Source organism: Pipra filicauda, unplaced genomic scaffold (genome assembly GCF_003945595.2).
Source record: "Pipra filicauda isolate LSUMZ 115617 unplaced genomic scaffold, ASM394559v2 scaffold15_size4787011_pilon, whole genome shotgun sequence".
Classification (NCBI taxonomy): domain Eukaryota; kingdom Metazoa; phylum Chordata; class Aves; order Passeriformes; family Pipridae; genus Pipra; species Pipra filicauda.
Window position 1 is genome coordinate 3,836,871 of NW_024104096.1, and position 18,874 is coordinate 3,855,744.

The 18,874-nt window shown below is 41.8% G+C and overlaps 1 protein-coding gene across 5 annotated transcripts in view; it reads left to right on the top strand.

The window, feature by feature from the left end:
- The first annotated feature begins 352 nt into the window (after positions 1 to 352).
- The window catches only part of KAT6B (lysine acetyltransferase 6B), a 109,106-nt gene continuing 90,584 nt past the window's right edge, over positions 353 to 18,874 (top strand). Inside the window, exons 1-2 of one of the 5 annotated variants that reach the window (XM_027739855.2) lie at positions 353 to 485; positions 7,638 to 8,533. In XM_027739855.2, coding sequence (XP_027595656.1) covers positions 7,913 to 8,533 — 621 coding nt within the window. In that variant the 5' untranslated portion in view covers positions 353 to 485; positions 7,638 to 7,912. Of the gene's footprint in view, positions 486 to 734; positions 877 to 2,110; positions 2,317 to 7,637; positions 8,534 to 18,874 lie in introns of those variants that run through there. The other 4 variants (XM_027739854.2, XM_027739857.2, XM_027739859.2 and 1 more) reach the window with 4 other exon arrangements.

Consider the following 18,874-nt stretch of genomic DNA (forward strand, 5'->3'; position numbering starts at 1 on the left):
CCCCCGGGAGGCGCCTGTGGCCGCTCCCCTACAGCCGCCTTCCCGCCCTGGGGACGCGCCGCCCCCAAACTTTATCGCCTGGAATCCCCCTTTCTCTCATCCCCCCCTCTTTTTCTTTTTCTTTTTTTTTTCTTTTTTTTTTTTTAGGGTAAAAGCTAGGGGGGAGCTCAATTTCCCACTTGCCAACAGCAGATAAAAAAGTGGGGAGGGACCTCTTCTGTCACAGCCTATGTAGATTAACCTTTCAATTAGCTGTTATCAGGTCCTGTGTCTTAGCACCAGTCCCCGCAATCTGCGTCCGCCCGCACCGGGGAGGCTGGAGGTCTGGAGTGGGTTTCTGTTTTAATTTCTAAATTAATGATAATTGCTCGCGTGGCTCCCTTCCCCCGCCGAGAGCTGAACGCGTGTGTCTGATCTGCCCGTCCACCTTTTAGTATTTTGGAGTGAGAAGAGGAGCCCCGCGGAGGAGGAGGAGGGGAGACAAGGTATTCTCTCTGTATTCATCTTCTTTTTTCCCCTCTCGCGGAAGGGCTTAGGGAAGGTAACTGGTGCAATCAATCCGCTGGCTGGGGATTCCCTCCACCCCCTCCCCGGCTCGTCTGGCTCTCCTGGCTGGGTTTCTTCAGTGTGTATGTGTTTGGGGAAGGGGGTGGGGGGAGGCTGTGTTGTTGTTGTGTTCCTGGCTCTGGTTGCAGCCAGGAGAGAGAGCGAGCGGGCGAGCGAGAGACAGAGCGGAGAGAGCGAGCGAGCGAGAGAGAGAGAGGAGCCGCGATCGCGTTTCAGGGGCAGCACATTCCGCAGGAACCGCTGCTGCAGAAACACACACGGGCAGAGAAAGGAGGTCATTGCAAGCAAAGGGGGGAACCTGCATCGGAGGTTAGATTCCCAGGAGTTTATGTGGGGGATAACAGGGAGCATGCGATGGGTTTTGTTTTGCACTGGGTGACAGGCTGCAATTTGCCATAATAACCCCCTTTCCCTCCCCTCTCCCAGCGCAGGGGGCTTGTCACTAGGCTGGGTACTTTTTTTCCTTTTGCACTGGAGGCTGATGCACGTGTTTGCAGACACTTGTGCTGGGTAAATGCATTGCAATGCTCTGCGTTTTGTAGGGGAGGGGGAGCAGCAGCAGCGGGAGGTGATGGCTGGGTTGGATGGGGTGGGGAGAGGGGGAATGGAGTGGCGGAGGGAAGCAGGGGATGGCTGAGGTTTTTGTGTTGCATGTTCCCACCCTGTCTTTCTGAGGCGGTAATTGTTCCTTCGCAGACGGGGTGACAGAGAAGTCCCTGTGCTTCGCATGGCGAAACTTGCAGGGACTGCATGTGGCTGTAGAGCTGGGAGTCATTGTCGTCGTCCCCGTTCCCACCCCCTCCTCCCCTCCCTTGGCGGTGTGGGGTGTGTGTGTGCGCGATAAGCGGCTGCCAGTGCCAGGCACCTTGGGAGGGTTATGCTGGGAGCACGCTGCTCCATCTCGCCCGCCCGGGCGAGGGGCAGGCTCTGAGGCACGCGCGTGACGCTCAATATTTAAGGCCGCTCATTAGTGTGTGTCGCGCGCCCGCCCGCCCTGCCGCGCTGGTTCAGGCCGCCGCCGGTGTCTCGGCAGCGCTCGCCCTCCCGAACAAACTTCGGCAGGGAGCGGGTGGGGCGGTGGCGGGGGGGAGGGCGGCGGGGCCGGGGAGCCCGGACGGACGGCAGAGGTGGCCAACGGGAGGGCGGGATTGCGGGAGGTTCCGCCCCCGCTGGCGGCGGGTGACCAATGGCGATCGCCCGAGGCCCGGCAGCGGGGCGGGAGGGAGGGCGGGACGCGCGGGTGTGTGGCGGCGGCGGCGGCCAGTGGGAGCCACGGAGAGCCGCCGGCCCCGCCCCTGCCCGCGGGTGGGCGGGGCTGGGCCTGGAGGGAAGGGGCGCGCCGCCTGATTGACACCCGCCGCTCGCCAATGGGAGAGGCCGACTGGTTGCTGGGCGGGACGGACCCGGTGTGGGCGGGTGATAGACAGCGCCCCGCGGCCAATGAGCGCGCGGCGGCGTGCGCGGCGCGGGCCAATGGCGGCGGGCGGCGGGCGGGGCGCGGGGTAGGTAAGGTTTTAATGAGCCTCCATTGGGCTGTAATCAGTGTCATGTCGGATTCACGTTAAGTACAACAGGGCGAGACAAAATGGCGGCGTAGGTGCGCCGAGCCGCGCGCGGCGGCGGCGGGGCGGGCGCGGCGGCGGCGGGCAGCGCAGAGCGGGGCGGGCGGCCCGGCGGCGGCAGCGGCCGAGGAGCCGGCAGCAGGGGGAGCCGCTGCGGCGCCCGGAGGAGGCTCCTCCCCCCGCGGAGGTGAGTGGTACCGGGGGGGTCTCACCTGCCTCCCGCGGGGGACACGCGGCCGCCGCCCCCGCGGTGTTGGGTGCGGGTGTCCGCTCGTCCTCCTCTTCTGGCGGCCGCCCTGCCTGGCCGGCGGGGTCGCCGTGCCCCGGGGAACAGAGCCTGCGGGATGGGGGTCCCTGCCTTTGGGATGACAAATCCCAGATCGGAGCTGGGAGGGCTCGGGAGCCAGCCCCGACTCGGCCCCTGTCACAGGCAACAATGCCTTGGCCCCGGGCTCCAGGCGTTGCACGTCTCCCTGACTGGGGTGTAAGTTGGGGAGGGGGATAGTCCAGCTGTGATGCCACGTTTGGGGAGTGATGTTCTCACTGTGTGTTCTTTGCCTGGACCTCACCTTTAGCCCTCTGGCACTTGGAAATAACCCGCTCTGCAAAGAGCAGATGGATACCCACCCCGTTGCTTAAAATCACTGTCCCAAGAAGAAGTGTTTCCAGTGAAACCCTCTTTCCAGGTGAACTGCTGGCACTGAATATGACCTTCCTGCATTCCTCGATACCGTGTTTTAAAGTGCTCAGAACTTCAGTGGGAGAGGGTGGGAAGGTTGAATTTGGTGTCATGATGTGCTGATGCCGTTCCCTCCGGTGGCGCTTGCTGCTGTCATGTTGTGAGATGACAAACCAGATTGTGGGGTATCTCAGAGCACAAACACTTCCATCAGTTCAGTTCACATGTGCCATTCTTCTCTCCACACCCTCAAGTCTTAGGTGTAGTTTTGAAGTTACTGTGATGTGTCCACATCTGTCTCTTTAAAGCCTGTGCAAGTGTCATTGCCCTTCCTTATTATTATTGGAAACTGTTGTGTAAGGAATAAAACAATAGTTGGCTTTATGATCTGAGTAATTTTAAGGGTGACATGTGTGCTGTGAGTCCTTGCCAGGATCTGCTTTCTTCCTGTCTTTTTGTAGGTGCATGTATTTTGCAATAGTGAAACAACTATCTTGCCTGTTTTGCATCATTAATTGAGATGGGGGTGGAATACAGACTTGATTAGTTGCAGAATTCTAAGCAATGGCTTGGAGGAAAGGAGAATGGCAAAAATGGAATGCAATGGCAGTCTTCTCTTCTTCCTTCTCCTCTGCTGCAATCCTTACCTGACCCTGATGCTGCAGCAGAGAGCTGGCCCTGCTGCTGCTTCTCCTGAGTGTGTGCAGAGCAGGTAGGAGGGAGCAGAACGAAACTGTGCTTCACAGGTCACCCTCAGGTTGCACAAGTTGCTGTCATCTCCCCCTGCTGCATCCTCTTCCCCTGCCTTTTATTTCTTCTTTTTTTTTTTTTTTTTTTAAATACCTGTGTTAAGATCAGTTTTAAAAGTCTAACTCTGTTTATGTTTAAGACAGTCAAAGCAGATTTTTCCATTCATTTTTCAACAAAATTACTTTAGATTGTATGTTATGATACCTGTGTAGTAACTTTATTTTGTTTCTGGGAGAGAGAAGAGTAGCTTTTTTTGTTGCTGTTTTTCTGACTACACAGCTTGTTTTTGCAATCTGGATCACTTGGAAGTAATTCCAGGTACTAGTTCAGGCCAAAAAACCACCTTATTAGAGGATTATGGGATTACTGATGACACCTGAGATTGAAGTGTTCAGTCAGTGCATTCTTTAATTATAATCAGCTGTGCAATAGGTGTGTGCTTTATAAAGGACATATTTGCATTCATTCTAAATCCCAAGCTGCAATTTTGCAACGTCTTTGTATTTGTCTGATAATTTATGACCTAGGTAAAGGGACAAGCCTTGACTAGAGATCCCTTTTCATATTTTAAAGGTAATGTGTTTTATTTCACCCTCTGAATGCTTATGTTCTTCAGCTCTTCGGTAGCAGACTTACTGTCAGACTTGGTCAGTAATATAGTACAGTCAGACTTTCTCAAATGCTTTTATTTTCAAAGGAAGATACCATAAAGTAAAAGCTGAAATATGACAAATTATGTAGGAAGAACTTAATGACTATTGCCATGAAATTTGGAAGTTGTCCTGTGCATTTAACAGAATGGAAAATCTAATCTGTGATTGGATGGTGCTGTTGAGGCTTTGAGTAAAAGTTAGTCAGCTACAAGGGGAGGAAGATTAATAAATAGCCATGAGTGCCTGATAGTAATTTATAACCACTTCTTTAAAATTAGTACTTCCTCAAAATCAGTTTGGGTAATCATCACGCTTTTTGTTTTAAATGACATATGACCACCTTTTTGTGCTTTTGGTAAAATTACATTCTAAACTTAGTAACCTGAATGTAATTTTGAACTTCTGTGTGCCCTCTTATGTTGAATCTTGAACATTTGTTTCTAAAATGATTTGTTTTCTTTTTATCCAGTCACTCGGCATGTAAACGTATGTATTACCAACCTTGGATTAATCTGTCTAAACTTGATTTTTGAAAGACCTTTTTAATGTATAGCTCCAGAATCACTCACCTGAATTATTTTGCTGGGAAAGATGTTAGTAAGAGGTTATTCTGAATTTTACATATGGTGGACCTTGTCATACCCGTTGTGGAGGTCAGGGTGCTGCACTTTAGGTACATATGCACTCCAAGTGGCAAAGTAACAGAGGCTCTAGATGGTGGCAAAACAATTAAAAACTTGGATTGGATGTGCTTTGCATGGTTTCCTGAGGCAGAATGAACTTAGATTCTGTTGCAAGGTGTGAATTTAAGATGTCTTGATTTTTTTTCTCCTGAAATATCCTGTTCTGTGTGTTGGAAACTCTGTGTTCCTGCTGATATACTCTACTAGTGTTGATTTAGTAGGCTCCACCATGCAGGAGGTTGTATTACACATAGGGAGTTTTAAGTAAATAAGTAAAAATTTAGTTCTGAATGTATATGGCTGTGAAATTCCTGTACCAAGCAGCAGACTTTATATGAAGATACAGATTTATGCTAACCTTTTGCCACAGTCACTGGCCAATAAAAATTCCTGTAACCCACACGTTACAGCATTTACACTGAAATGTTCCTCGGTTTCCAGGTGCTTGGAACAGACCCTGTACTGTATGTTCTGGAATTTAATGGAAGTGATGTGGTTGCTTGTATGAAATTTAATACAACAGTACTGCAGTAGATGTAAAAATGAGGCAAGTACGTCTGACTCAGCAAATGCGCTGTTCAGAATTTAATTAAGTCGTGACTATCTTAATGAAGACTCATAGTAGAACAGCCTAAGCAAATAGCTGTAAAGGTAGCTTTCTAGGAATCTGAGGCTTTATATGTAGCTACAGAGAACTTCCAAATCTATAGGCAGAGTGTATCAAATAGTCTAAATGTGAGTGAGCTTTGCTATATAGAGTTCTGCTGTGTTGTGTTACTGTATTTTCAGTGTCAGATATGAGAGAATTTGTAGGATTCATAATACCATGGAAACTCTTTTCTTCCCTGTATTTGTCTGCATTTTGTAGCTACAGTGTTATTTTGGAATTATCTGACAACAGTGAACATAAACAATTCTGTTAGGAAAAGAATGGCTTTTGGTAGCTGGAGTAAATTAAAATGTCTGTTTACAGAACAAGTTACTGTTTGATTACAAATACTTGAAATACGCAGAACTGTTATCAAATACAACTTACATGAGTACAGTCTGGAAGCAAGAAACAGGATCTAATCTATGTAGATCAATAGGGTTCAGTATATGAGCCAGTTAAATATTCGGGCCCTGCACTTGCATCAGGAATGTATCTTTTCAGTCTGGCAGTAAGTTGAATTTTCGAATTTATAAATCTGAAAAATGTTTAAGCTTCAATCAGATTCATAAAATGAATTGATTAATATTTTGACTATTTGGACAAAGAAGAATTTTATATTCACCAGTAACCAGCTGCTCTTTTGTTCCTAATCCTGTTTTGTAGGTGTAATAATGTGTGAAACACGATCCGGAGTTTGTATTTAAAGACATTTTTGAGGCAGTAGAGGGAGGAGAAGATATGGGACCAAAAGTGGGGGTTTTTTACTCATTGTCTTTGCAGTTGCAGAGAAATCTTTTTAACAGTTTGAAAATAATTTAGGTTGCTGCATCAATTCAGGTTTTTTCCTGTTTATAATTTACTTAAGTTTTTAAACATGATTGAAATGTGAGATGACTTGAATACATGAATAAAGATGAGGTCCAAGACTTGTGTACTTATAGGTGATATTGTTATTTATAGGCTGCTTGCCATAGCTTTATAAGTGTAGTTGCAGATTAACTCATTGTAGATTTTGCTGTGAATCTTCTACTTTACAAGATAACCCATTTATTGAGAATGAAAATTTCCCCCTTCTGTTTTTTGTTTTCCTTTGATTCAAAGTAATTATACAATTTGGTTAATGTCTCCAAGTTCTCTCACATTTCATGACAGAAAAAAGTAATACCTCACATATACTTGTTTACTCATTAGGCAACTAGTGTCTTAGTTTAATTTGTGTGACTTTTTAAATTTTTTACAGTTTTTTCTTATATTTTCCTACAGAATGAATAAACTCCTGATCAAATTTTCTTTCAGGTTTCTTTAAGTTTTTGTAGCCACTGAATTTTCTACTGGAGTGATGTATTCCTTAATAAGTAAATAAAATTGTTAAACTGTGAGTCACCAAAACATATTTCGTCAATATGACCTTTATATGTCTTCATGCTGACAGCTTATTTATGTGAAAATGCCTCCTGTTACTTTGCTTTCATTTCTGTTCCTAAGAGCTTGTATCAAAAATGCCTCTGTACTGCATGTCTTAAAATGAGAAGTGCCTTTGTGATTCTTTTGGGGTTTGTAGGGTGCCTAAGTATCAATGAAGGATGTAATATTTGTAACTTGTTTCTCATATTTTGGTTTTGATTTTTGAGTTGTATAATTGACATGGCACGACACTTAGAGACAGCATAATGTCAGAAAAGGCAGTGGTTAATAATTCATCTTTCATTGGTTGAGGGTTTGTGTTTTTTGTTTGGGTTTTCTAGTGCTTGTATAATCCATGCAAAAATGATTTGTGGGCAATTTGATTTAGAGAATATTTTCAGATCCCTGGCTGAATGGAAATTGTCCAACAACTCAGTAGTAGGTTAAGTGTTGGGGTAATGGAGTTTTGGAAAGCTAAGTCCACTGAATGTTATGAGAAGTAGAAGGATTTCATGGTGACTTGTTCATTGTGGAGTGGGAATTGGAGACTTTTATGTAATCTCACAAAGGTTTTTGCATACTGCAGCATCTACAGTATGAATGCATGGTCTGAATGCATTCTGTTTCTTTTTAATACTTAACATTAACTATATTCTCTTCCTGCCTCTTGTTTTTTCTTTCTTAAAGGTTGCAACAAACTTTCTTGTAAGGACGTACCTGTACCATCACGGATGAATACTTTCTACCTTTCCATGACAGTAAAGTAACTGGAAGGTTCAGTCAGCAGGTATTTCCCTGCCTTTTCCAACTCCTCAGGGTGGATATTTTTGCGATGCATCCAAGCAGAGTCTGCAATCCTTTCATTTGTGTTTGAGGTGTGAACAACCTCTGAAAGGTCTGCTAAAAGGATAAGGAGGAACCTCTATGGGTAACTCTTGGCTGGAAACAATTACTGGTCAACCATGGTAAAACTTGCCAACCCTCTTTATACGGAGTGGATTCTAGAAGCTATACAAAAAGTTAAAAAGCAAAAGCAAAGGCCTTCTGAAGAGAGAATATGTCATGCTGTTTGTGCTTCCCATGGATTAGATAAGAAGACTGTTTCGGAACAGCTGGAACTTAGTGTTCAAGATGGTTCTATTCTTAAAGTTACTAACAAAGGTCTTGCATCCTACAAGGACCCAGATAATCCTGGACGGTTTTCATGTGTTAAACCTGGCACTATTCCTAAATCTGTTAAGGGATCTAGAGGAGCTTGTAATGAGCTTCGTAATGTGGATTGGAATAAACTCTTGAGAAGAGCAATTGAAGGGCTTCAAGAGCCTAATGGCTCCTCCCTAAAAAACATAGAGAAGTATTTGAGAAGTCAAAATGACTTAGCAAATATTTTCAACAATCCTGCCTTTCAGCAGAGGTTGCGCCTGGGGGCCAAACGTGCTGTGAACAATGGGAGGTTACTGAAGGATGGTCCTCAGTATAGAGTGAATTATGGCAGTTTGGAAAGCAAAGGAGCTCCAAAATACTCCAGCACCTTCCCAGCTTCTCTTCCACCTGTCAGCCTTCTACCCCATGAAAAAGACCAGGTAAGTCTGAAAAACGAGCTAATGTAGTAATGCAAAAATTGCTCTTGTTATTCTTTGTTTATTTACCTAATGCAAAAATAATATTTCTCCTTTTGCTTTATTTATCCATTTAAATGTATATAAGTGAGGATGCATGTCCAAGATCCATGCAGAATCAGTTCTGGTAAATGAAGTTGACTCAACTCCCTATGTCTTGTGGTTCTGCATTGGATAGTTTGCTCTGTGGATTTTCAGTAGATGAACAGAGCAGCAGGGAAGAGTACAGCTGTGTGCTCTGTTGTAGGTGTGAGATTGTTCTGTCTTGCCTGGCAGACTGGCGTAGCTGAAATCTGCAGTGTAATTTGACTGTGGCCTTTTCCCTTCATTTTCTGCCTGGATATACTGATTTTCTTGTGAACGTGAATCTGAAATGGGACTGGTAGGACTTGTGATGTTTAAGGCTGTTGGAATTATTATTTTTAAAGGTATTTGTATCATTAGCTTTAAAATTGTTGGCTTTAGAATTACAATTAATATGAACTGTAGTTAATTAAAATATTCTAGTAAGAGGAGTGAAGGTTTTTAGAGTGACGATTTAAGCTCAGCTGCAGGATTCTCCTCCTGTTTCAGTTTTGTTGGACTACCTACGTGGGTTTATTTTTGCTATTACTTGTGTCTTGTTTTAAAGTTAATTGTTTACAGAGTTTAAGCCCTGAGGGAGAAAGGGCTATCAATTAGTATTTTGTTTATGAAAGGATAATGTCAAAGACACGTCTGCAGGCATTCTTTGATCATTTCCTATTTAGTGTGGTGAAGTGTGTTTGGAATTTTCAATGTACTTCAGGGGAAAAAAAGTTACCTGTTGTAGTCCAGTTGGCTTACTTAAAATACCTGGAAGTTTGTGGTTTATTTTTCTCCACCTCCCCTTTTCCCCCCTTCTGAGTGGTCAAGTTTAATGGCAGTTGTTTTAGACATGAAATAATCCAGACAGCTTGTAGAGGTGCTATCAGTGTCTCCTAGAAACTGCATGATGGCTTTCACTTGTCTTTTTCCTTTGGCTGATTGTTAGATGCTGGAGGGTGCTGAGTATAAAGTGCTTGTGTTAGAATTATTGAGTGAGGTCTGTGAGAACAGTTGTTTATGGAACTGTCAGAGGTGACACTACCAAGGTCAGTTGTTGTGGCTTGATTTTTGTGAGCTTCTCTAAATAGATGTTAAATATGATTGCTTTTATACATGGATATCCATCTCTCCATTGGAATTCTTGGGTATTTGAGGGATTCATGGGGCTTCACGCTCCATAATCAGAATGGAAATTCAGAGGTGCTGCATACTGTGCAATTACTGCTGTAGCCATAAATATTTAATTACTTGTAGTGGTAAAGCTGTATAAGTACTTGCAGAGTTTCTACTGTAATTCTGACACTGTAATGGCATGAGAAATTTGAAGGCTGGAGTACTGAGCAACAAAAGTAGCATGAATTCCGTGGAAACAAAAATCTCCCTTGTTAGGCTACCTACTGGGACTGGCACCCATTGCAAGGAATGTTAGTTGGGTCACGGTGCTGAAAAAGCCATTACTGCCACATTAAAATACTGGTATAAGGATAAATCTGTCTTCTAGAAGTTAGCCAAACAAATCTGTTCTCTAGCAAGTGCCTTGGCAAGAAATAAGCTTTCATTTGGGTGCCTCAAAATTAGCAGTGTGACTTGCGTGTTTAAAAACTGTTCAACATACGCGTTTTTGCCTGACAAAAATAGTTTTGATGTGAGGTTGGTGAATCAGTAGTTGCATATAAGTGTAGTGCACTGTTTAGTTGTACTAGTTGTGGCCCAGGTTACTGGGTAAATATATAGAGACTCGTTTAAAATACATGATTTTTGCTGTTAGTCAATCTGTGTAGCTTTAAATACTCTTAAGGGACAGTTTTGAAAGTAACTGTACATAGATTGTCCCTGTTCCTGGGATGTGACTCCATCTTCATTTGAAATTGATGTTAATTCTGGAATAAGAAAAATGAACTGTTAGGCTGTTTTTACTGGAAATATTTAAGTGACAATATGGGGCATGTCAAGATTATTAATTGAAATTTATACAATAAATGTATCCAACTGGCATCTCTTGGGAATGACTAGTTCTTGAAGAGGTTAAGTATTTTAAAGTTTTTGTCTCTTTCTCTAGCTAGTGCAAGTAACATATGGTTTTTTGTATGACTAATTTTGTATGTTTGGGTTTTTTTTTGTTTTCAAGTATTAGAGGTGAAGTTCTAGTATCTCTTCTGTTGACTTTGCTTGAGGAGAAGGACAAATGGAAGGATGTGCAGAAGAAATCTGTTTTGATGACTGTGGAAGTTTGAGTAATTTTGATCGTTTTTCTTTCTTAATGCATAATTAGCATGTCATCGAGATGAGACAGTTAAAGGATTTGGTACACTGAAAGTGCATCAGAGATCTCTCTTTGTCAATCTGATCACTCACATTCATAGTACCAAAGGCAGACTCTGAACCTTTCTTCCTGGGGGAAAGGTGATCAGCAGAGATATAGTATGGCCTGTGTGGGGGAGGGTGGTTGTGTTGCTTTGGGGCTTTTTGGTTTTGGGATTTTTATTTTTGTTTGTTTTCACCACCCACCCAAAGCATCAGAGTATGTAGTGCACTGAGAAGATAAATGCTGTTGCTGTGCAGTGCCACTGAAGTTAGTTTTGCAGAGCTGGAGCCTTGACTCCGTGACAGGAGTGTTGAGCGTTTTGCATTCTGTGGAGTACTTGGAACAGGGAGCTGGAAATACTAAATCTTTCTCTTAGTGGTGATGATATGGAGCTGCTTTTCTTGTCTCTGTATTAACTGGGTGATCCATTTCAGCTAGAATAGTCCTCTTGTTTCATTGTATATAGAAGTAGCTGCAGTTAGTTACAGCAATATAGCTTGCGTTGCCATGTTTCCTCCTGTTATCCACAGGCCTGGAAGAAAGCATTTGTGTAAAAATGGTATGTTTCCTTCAAGTGTTATTCTGACTCTCCTGGATTTGGGCAAAGGTATGTCAGCTCTGAGTGACAGCAAGAGGAAGCAAGCAGTGCAGCTGTTTAAATCTTTTTGCTCCATCCCTCTCCATTCCCTAGTGTGTGTGGAGGTTGCTTTTCCACCTCTATATGAAGAGATACAAGTGCAAAGCTTATGGTAGGACAGGTTCTGTTGGAAGGTCAGTAGCTATCAGCAGGTATAGTGTCTAGGCTGTACATCATAAATGTAACGAGTAGTATAAATTGTATTTCAAAAGGACTTTCCAGTTATCCGAAGTATTCTGGTGGTTACATGGAGGTATTTTTTATTTCCTAAATCCCCCCCCCCCGCCCTCGAAACCCCCCTCAAACAAAGAAACAAAAAACCCCAGAAAAGCACACAGACAAGAAAGCAGAATAAGAATTAATTTTGTTGTGTCAATTTGATCTCGTGCACTTCACTATATTGCGGTGCATAGCTAAACACTGTAACTGCTCTTATGTGCTCTTCCTTATGTTCAGAGTATCTTGCATAGATGTCTTCTCTCTCACTTCACACCTTTTCTCACCCAGCATTTTCTGAAAAGGGCTGTATCAGTATGTTAACCAGAAAATGCAGTGTAAAAACTTGTTACATAGTAGAGAAGGGTGTGAACAGGGAGGAAAATTGAGTGATACTTAGCTTTTCAATAAGCGTTTGAAGATTAAAATACACTTCTGAAAATGCAGCAAAGTGGTATTTTAAAGTCATGGTTAATTTTAAAAAGGGTGTTTAATTTATCTGTAATGGTATCAGTTGTAGAAAGGCAGTTTTGCTTGTGTTTTCTGAGTGTGGGCTGTATTGCTTCCTGTTTCCCTTGTCACTTGGATAGCCACTAGGAAGGTTCTACAGTTTGGGAACCCCATGTAACCTACTAGATCTTAGGAATTAGCCATCTTCTGAGCACAAATGCCATGTGACTGTAAACTCAAAGACACAGATGTTTGTAGGCTGTAGGCAGCACTTTATTTGCTTATGTTTAAACATAATCTAGAAGGATAAATCCAGCTTTAAAAGGTGAAGAGGCAGTGGCCATTGTAACATTTTCAGAGGGCTTTAGGAATGTGTAGTGTATCTCAGTAGTTATGTCTCTATGTTCAGAATAATTAGTACTTAGAAAATAGCAGTTCAAATGGAGATGGCTTGATCTTGGTTCTCTTGAATACTCTCTTGAACAGCTCAGCAACTGTGGTTTCCATCTGATTCTTGGCATGAAAATTTTTATTAATCCCTCTTTCACTTTCAGTTTGTCTTTCTAAGCTGACTTTCATGCGAACCCAAACTTGTTTTATTAATTTTTTATACCCTGAACTCCTATCTAATTATGTTTTCACTGGCCTACGTACATTTAGCTTTTCAAAGTGTAACTTGGCATGGGTTGAATTTCAGTTTTCTGGTATGTAGCTTGTGCCAGTGCAGACACTGGGTGTTCCTCCTTCTGTCTTTCAGGCAAAGGGCCAATCTATAGCAAAATGCTTTTTTGGCATCCAGGCTCCTCCTTGCTCAGTTTTTCAGCTTCCTGCCTTCCTGTGGGTAGGCAGCAAGACACTGTTGGTTGAGACTTCTAGTTGCCTCTGTCCTCTAGACTTTCCTAGAAAAGGGAGACAGAAAGGAATTGCTGCTCAATGTATCTTGCAGACTTATGTGTAAGGGGATATTTTTAATGCTGAACTTTGGGAGCTGGCTTTACATGGTGTCTGAGCACCAGCATACAGTGATGGGGAAGTTTCTGTAAGAGAGTGTCTGCAGTGCTACAGTTGAAGAGACTGTAGACTAGGAAATGAAAAAGACATCTGGGTTTGAACTTTGTAAGTCCATAAAATACTGTTGCCCTCAGACACAAACTGTGTTTCTCTCCTCAAAACATCTTCATGATGGCAAAAAACTGACGAATGTTAGCGTTACTTGACAAACAGTAAGTCTAATATTTGTGCTTCTTATTATCTCAATAAAAGATACTTTTATTTCTTGGAATGGTGGCCTGCACCTTTCTGTGTATAGCTCTTGCCCTAGAAGTTGTGGGATGATTGCTAGGCTCTGCTGCTCTCATGGATTTTTTTGCTATCCCTGTAGCTTCTGAAATGCTAAAGGTACCAACTCCATGCACAAGCCAGGTGAACACTTGGAAATGGATCCTGTTAACACCTGAGATACTGGAGCTTGCCAGAAATTGAAGAATGACTTACCCCATCTTTTGGGCACTTAAAACCGAAAGGGAAAAGTCTTGTCATCCCGTATTGTGAAGAAACAGCTCATGCCACTCCATAGGTGGATATATCTGGCTTTGGAGGTTTTTCTGTGTTTTACAATTCAGCCCATTTGGATCAAGCCAAGAAGCATGCTTGTGAAAGTTTTCTTGAATTGTATGGTGTGAAGTAAGTTAAATACTGCTGTTTCCTGAGTTAGATTGGTCTACTCTTTCATAAGGCAGGGCAGAGGTTAGTTTTCAATGTCTGATGTGAGTTAGTTTCTGCAAACAGGATATTTGCAGTATCCTGTAGAACCATGAGAGAAGACCCTACTTATTCTTTTTTTTCCCCAAAGCTGGATATTCTGAACATAGTTTTGCATGGTGTGCACATGGTTCTTGTTTACTGCAAGGAGTGATTCCAAACCTTATACTGCAAGCTGTTTAATTGTAAGGCTTGCTAAAATTTGATTCTTTTGGTAGTTTCCATTAAAAATTAATTGGTGTGATGTTCTGCGGTAAATCCTGTATTGAAACTGTCTGCAGTGAGTTAAAGAAATCCTGTGTGGTTCCAGCACTTTTATTCATCTATGCTATTGTCTGTGAAATCTTCTGTCTTAACTGGGAGTGACATTTGATTCCTAAACTGCAGTTAGAGGTTTTACTCTTTGCATTTTTCCTCCCACTCTAATTTCAAGTCATAGGACTTTATGGAAGGAGTTGCTGTTGTGTAGTGGAACATCAGTATTAGGGCTCAGATGGTGGCTGTAGAATTTTGAGCGTGATGCACATCAAATCAGGCATCACTTAGTTGAGAGATCCACTGCTGTCCTTTATGGTTACCTGATAAGAGACAAATCAACTTTTAAACTAACGTGACTTCCTTCAGTTGCAAAATCACTTGTGTGTGTTTGTTGTTGTTTTTCCCGATCTACTCATCGAGGAAAATTATTACTGGTGTCCCACAGATTTTTCTGTGGCTTTTTTTTCTTCTCTGTTCTTTGTGAAGAGGTTAAAGTTTTGAATTTGCAGGCACGGACAGCCTTCTTGTAAAGAATGGTGTGACCTTTAACAGGGATATCTGTGTAGGCAACTCTAGGGCTGCTGCACTTAGTTCTAGGTTTATGTGGGTTACTGGGACTTCAGTTTGTGCTGTAGATAAGATGTTCCATAAGGAAAAGTTTCTTGGGGTGAGGGAAACTGTAGACTTGTGAATTGTTTACTCCTGTGTTTTGTCTCTGCAGTACTATCTACATGTGTGCAGCAATTTCTTCATTCTCAAGTATTTTGAGTGTAGCAGGACAGTCCCATTTATCTCCCCTTGTGGTTGGGGTGGTAGTGCAGCAGTTACCAACTAATGCAGTACTAGGTAGTGTAGGCTTCAGACTTCTGGTTTTAATTGCAACAGGACTCTGGCACAGGAGAAAAGCTGTGTATGATCTCAGCAGAGGTGTCTGGGAGGCATAGCTGATGTTCCTTCATCTAGGAAAAATCCTTAGCTTTAAGCTGTGATAAGTTTGCCACACATTTTTCACATGCTCTCCAGGAGTTAATTTCATTACTGGTGGTATTTTGAAGTTGGCTTCAGCTTCACATCTGTTTTTTCCAAAATGGTGCAGATGACTGACTGTAGTTTTAAGAAATAATTTTTATGTCATGTCCGTGTATCCGTGGCAACACTAACTAGCAGTGTTTACATTTGGCTCAATAAAAGACAAATGTCAGTGGCACCCGTGTTTCAGACATTGAGTACAGGCAGTTCTCAACTAACAAATACGTAAAATCATGGAACTGTTTAGGGTGGAAAAGACCTCTAAGATCATGGAGTCCAGCTGTTAACCTAGTGCTGCCATGTTCACCATTAAACCATGTTCTCTAATGCCACATCCACACGTTTTGTGAACACTTCCAGAAATGGTGATTCTAACACTTCCCTGGGCAACAGGGAAGGGAGTATAGTGGAAATTGTCATAGATATGTGGGACTGTTGTGTTAAAGCACCTCTTCCAGCACTGTATGTTGGATGATCGTAGTGATGGAGTCTACTATTTCTCAGGTGGCAAAAAAAAAATGCCACAGGTTGCATCAAGGGAAGTTGTAGATAGATGAAGGAAAAAAATCCTTTAAAATGAGGATGGAGAGACATGGAACAGGAACTTGGTAGTGCCTATGGAATCTCCATTCTCAGAGGTGGTCATAGCTTGACTAGGCAAGGCCCTGGAACACTTGAGTCTGCTCTTGTGTTGAATGGTATGTTGGGTACATGCTCCAGAGTTCTCTCCCAGCCCAGAGTATTCTATTTTAACTTAGGATTGAAAAGTTTTTTGCTGCTTCAAACTGTTGGCTAATAAAACAGAAAGTATAGTTTCTTAATGCAAGACTATGATGGTGATTTGCAGACAGCTGCATCAAACAGCCAAAGTGTAAGCTGAAGATGTTTTAAGAAGGGTGGAAACTTCACCTGGGAAAAACATTGCTGGAGAATTCAGTGTGTTTATTCTCGTGGTTTGTTTTGCTGTGAGTTTTTGATTTTGTTGTGGTTTTTGTTTTGGTTTTTGGGTTTTTGTTTTGTTTGGTGTTGTTGTTTGTTTAGGTTGTGTGTGGGGGGGGTTGTTGTTGTTAAAGTTTGTTTCACAGATGCATTTGGTGTGTGTTGCTTTAAGAAAAGTGAACATCCTGAACTGCTTTTTTGAGACTCCCTGAAATCAGAAAAAATAAGAACTTTTAGCTTTATATATCGGACTCAGAAGGCTGGGTCTAAAGCCTGCTAGGGTTTATTTAAGTTCCACCATTATGATGTGTGCTGCTTAGAGAACCGTTGTCCTTTATATTGATCTGTAAAAATGTGAGTAATACCTAACTTACAAGTACTGTGGAATTCTCGAAAATGCTTAGGATTAGTGGATAATGAGCAGTAGTTAGCAAAGACGTTATACAAAAGTACAGTTAAAGGGTGATGAAAAAGTCAGTGTTTGAGCCTGAAAAGATTCTTAAGACCACAGTAATCTCTGTTTTAATTACTGAATTTAATAGTAGCTAGTTAAGTTCTGTGCTTTTGAAGGCTGCTATCCCTCCTTTCTGTTCCAAATTTAAAAGATACTCATCTTTGATTTCCTACTTATTTTTTCTGCTTTGACCTCTGAACACTACTATACTTGCTGTAGGAGTCAATCTAAACAAGAATATATTACTGATAGAGGAAGAGAACAGTGCATTGATTCCTGCAAATAAGTATTTGGTTATCAGTCAGTTTATAAATATAAACATGGAGGTTATTGTAATAAACAATGGGGTTATATATAAACATGGTATTTTCTGATCTGAATATTTTTGTTCTGCCTTGAACTGTCCAGCTCTCTTCCCTTTCGCCTTTTTCCAGGTGTGAAAACTGAATGTCACTCAAAACTTGTTAATGCTATTTTACAAATATTAATCCTCTTTAATATTGGAAAATTGTATAGTAAAAACAATGTCTAGTTATTATTACATATTTGGCATGGATTCTGCTGATCTAGCACAGTAGCATTTCAGATTTATACATGTTTACTGAAGGTCTAAATACTACAGACAAACAAGTCAAGAAACAACTAGAGAAAACCATTCACAGGGTAGGTTCTCACATTAGCAGCATGTTCCAAGTGCATCTAAAATGGTCAGTTACTGTGCTTGAATGTGTGTACGTTTAACTACATGAAAAAGTACTGGAGCTCACCCTCTCTTAGAAACCAGTGACTTGTTCAGTGACTAATTCATAGAATTTCTCTTGTTGGGTCACTTGACATGCTTGTCTGCTGTTGCCAGAGGAAGGAAATTGTTGGTACTTACGTCCAATAATTTCTGGGCTTTGCTACTTGGAGTTCATGTGACGATGGGCAGTTGTTTTCACTTTGTGAATTTGTGCACTGTATTTAAAAACCAGTGAGAAGCTGCTCGTCTTGCAGGCATGTTTTCGGCTTTTCAGTAGAGGGTTGCAGAAGTCTTTTCTGATCCGAACATGAGATGGATACTAGGAGTCTTTTATTTGGAATAATAAACCACTGGAGGAATCTTCCTCTGTGTTCCAAACTTCCTGTAGTGCTCTGAATTCAAAATGATACCTCAATTCTGCATGTGAATTTCAGGAAATAAATGTGGCTTCTATTCAGCCCAGGATTGACAGATTTTGTTTTATGTCTCCTAGAAGATACTAGTGATGAAAGAGGCATGTATTGGAATCTTTTTTGGTACCTCTCTTTACCATTGACATCTCTGCCTTCTTAAGTAACATTTCCAACATGTTTATTAAGCACCTTCAGCATGTTATGGAAAAGGTAATGATAATTTTCAGGGTTAGACTAGAAGTAAAACTGACTTATCTGTTCTTATGTTATTAAACCTGCTGGAATTGACTTAATTTGAGAAAACTATTCTGGCAGCTGGAACCTCTATTCTGCCAAAAAAAGCTGGATGTTCAGACCTTGTGGTATGAACATGTCATATAATTTTCTGTATGTAATTTTAAACAAAACTGCCCATAATCTGCTAACATTAACCAGAATATGAGGGATTTCTATTGTTTCTTTCTCAGTATTGTCTTTCGATGTATTTTGAAGAGACCTCTGAACGACTTGAGTTCTAGAGAAGAAGTTCTAATATAGCTGGGGACAAGCTTTTTCCATTTCCTGATCTCTGTTTGGTGGTAAAATTTTAATTTACATGATGTTTTGCTAAAACAAGAGAATTTCTAATTTTATTACAGCTTTTATATGGAATTTACTTGTAAAGATTAATGCCTTAAAATTTTGTATTTGCTCCTGTGTAGCAGGGGAGGGAATCATAATATGAATAGTTTTAGTAGCTAAGTAGTTTTAACTTTGAATCCCTTATTTTGCTTTTCCCATCAAAAATACTTATCTTAGTGTTTAGAAGATTTGTGTCTTAGCTTTCAGTTTCTGACAGTGGCCTTAATAGGAAATTCTTTTCTCTCCTCACTACACATGCATTTTTACTTCCCAGTTACTGATATCACTGTGAGGCCAGCAGCTTTAAATAGTTAGCTTTTGTCTTTTATGTGCATAGCCATAATGACTCCCATTGTTGTTGCTTTCTTAAGCGATGACAACTTGACTTTTTTTTTTTTTTTCATTCAAAGTATA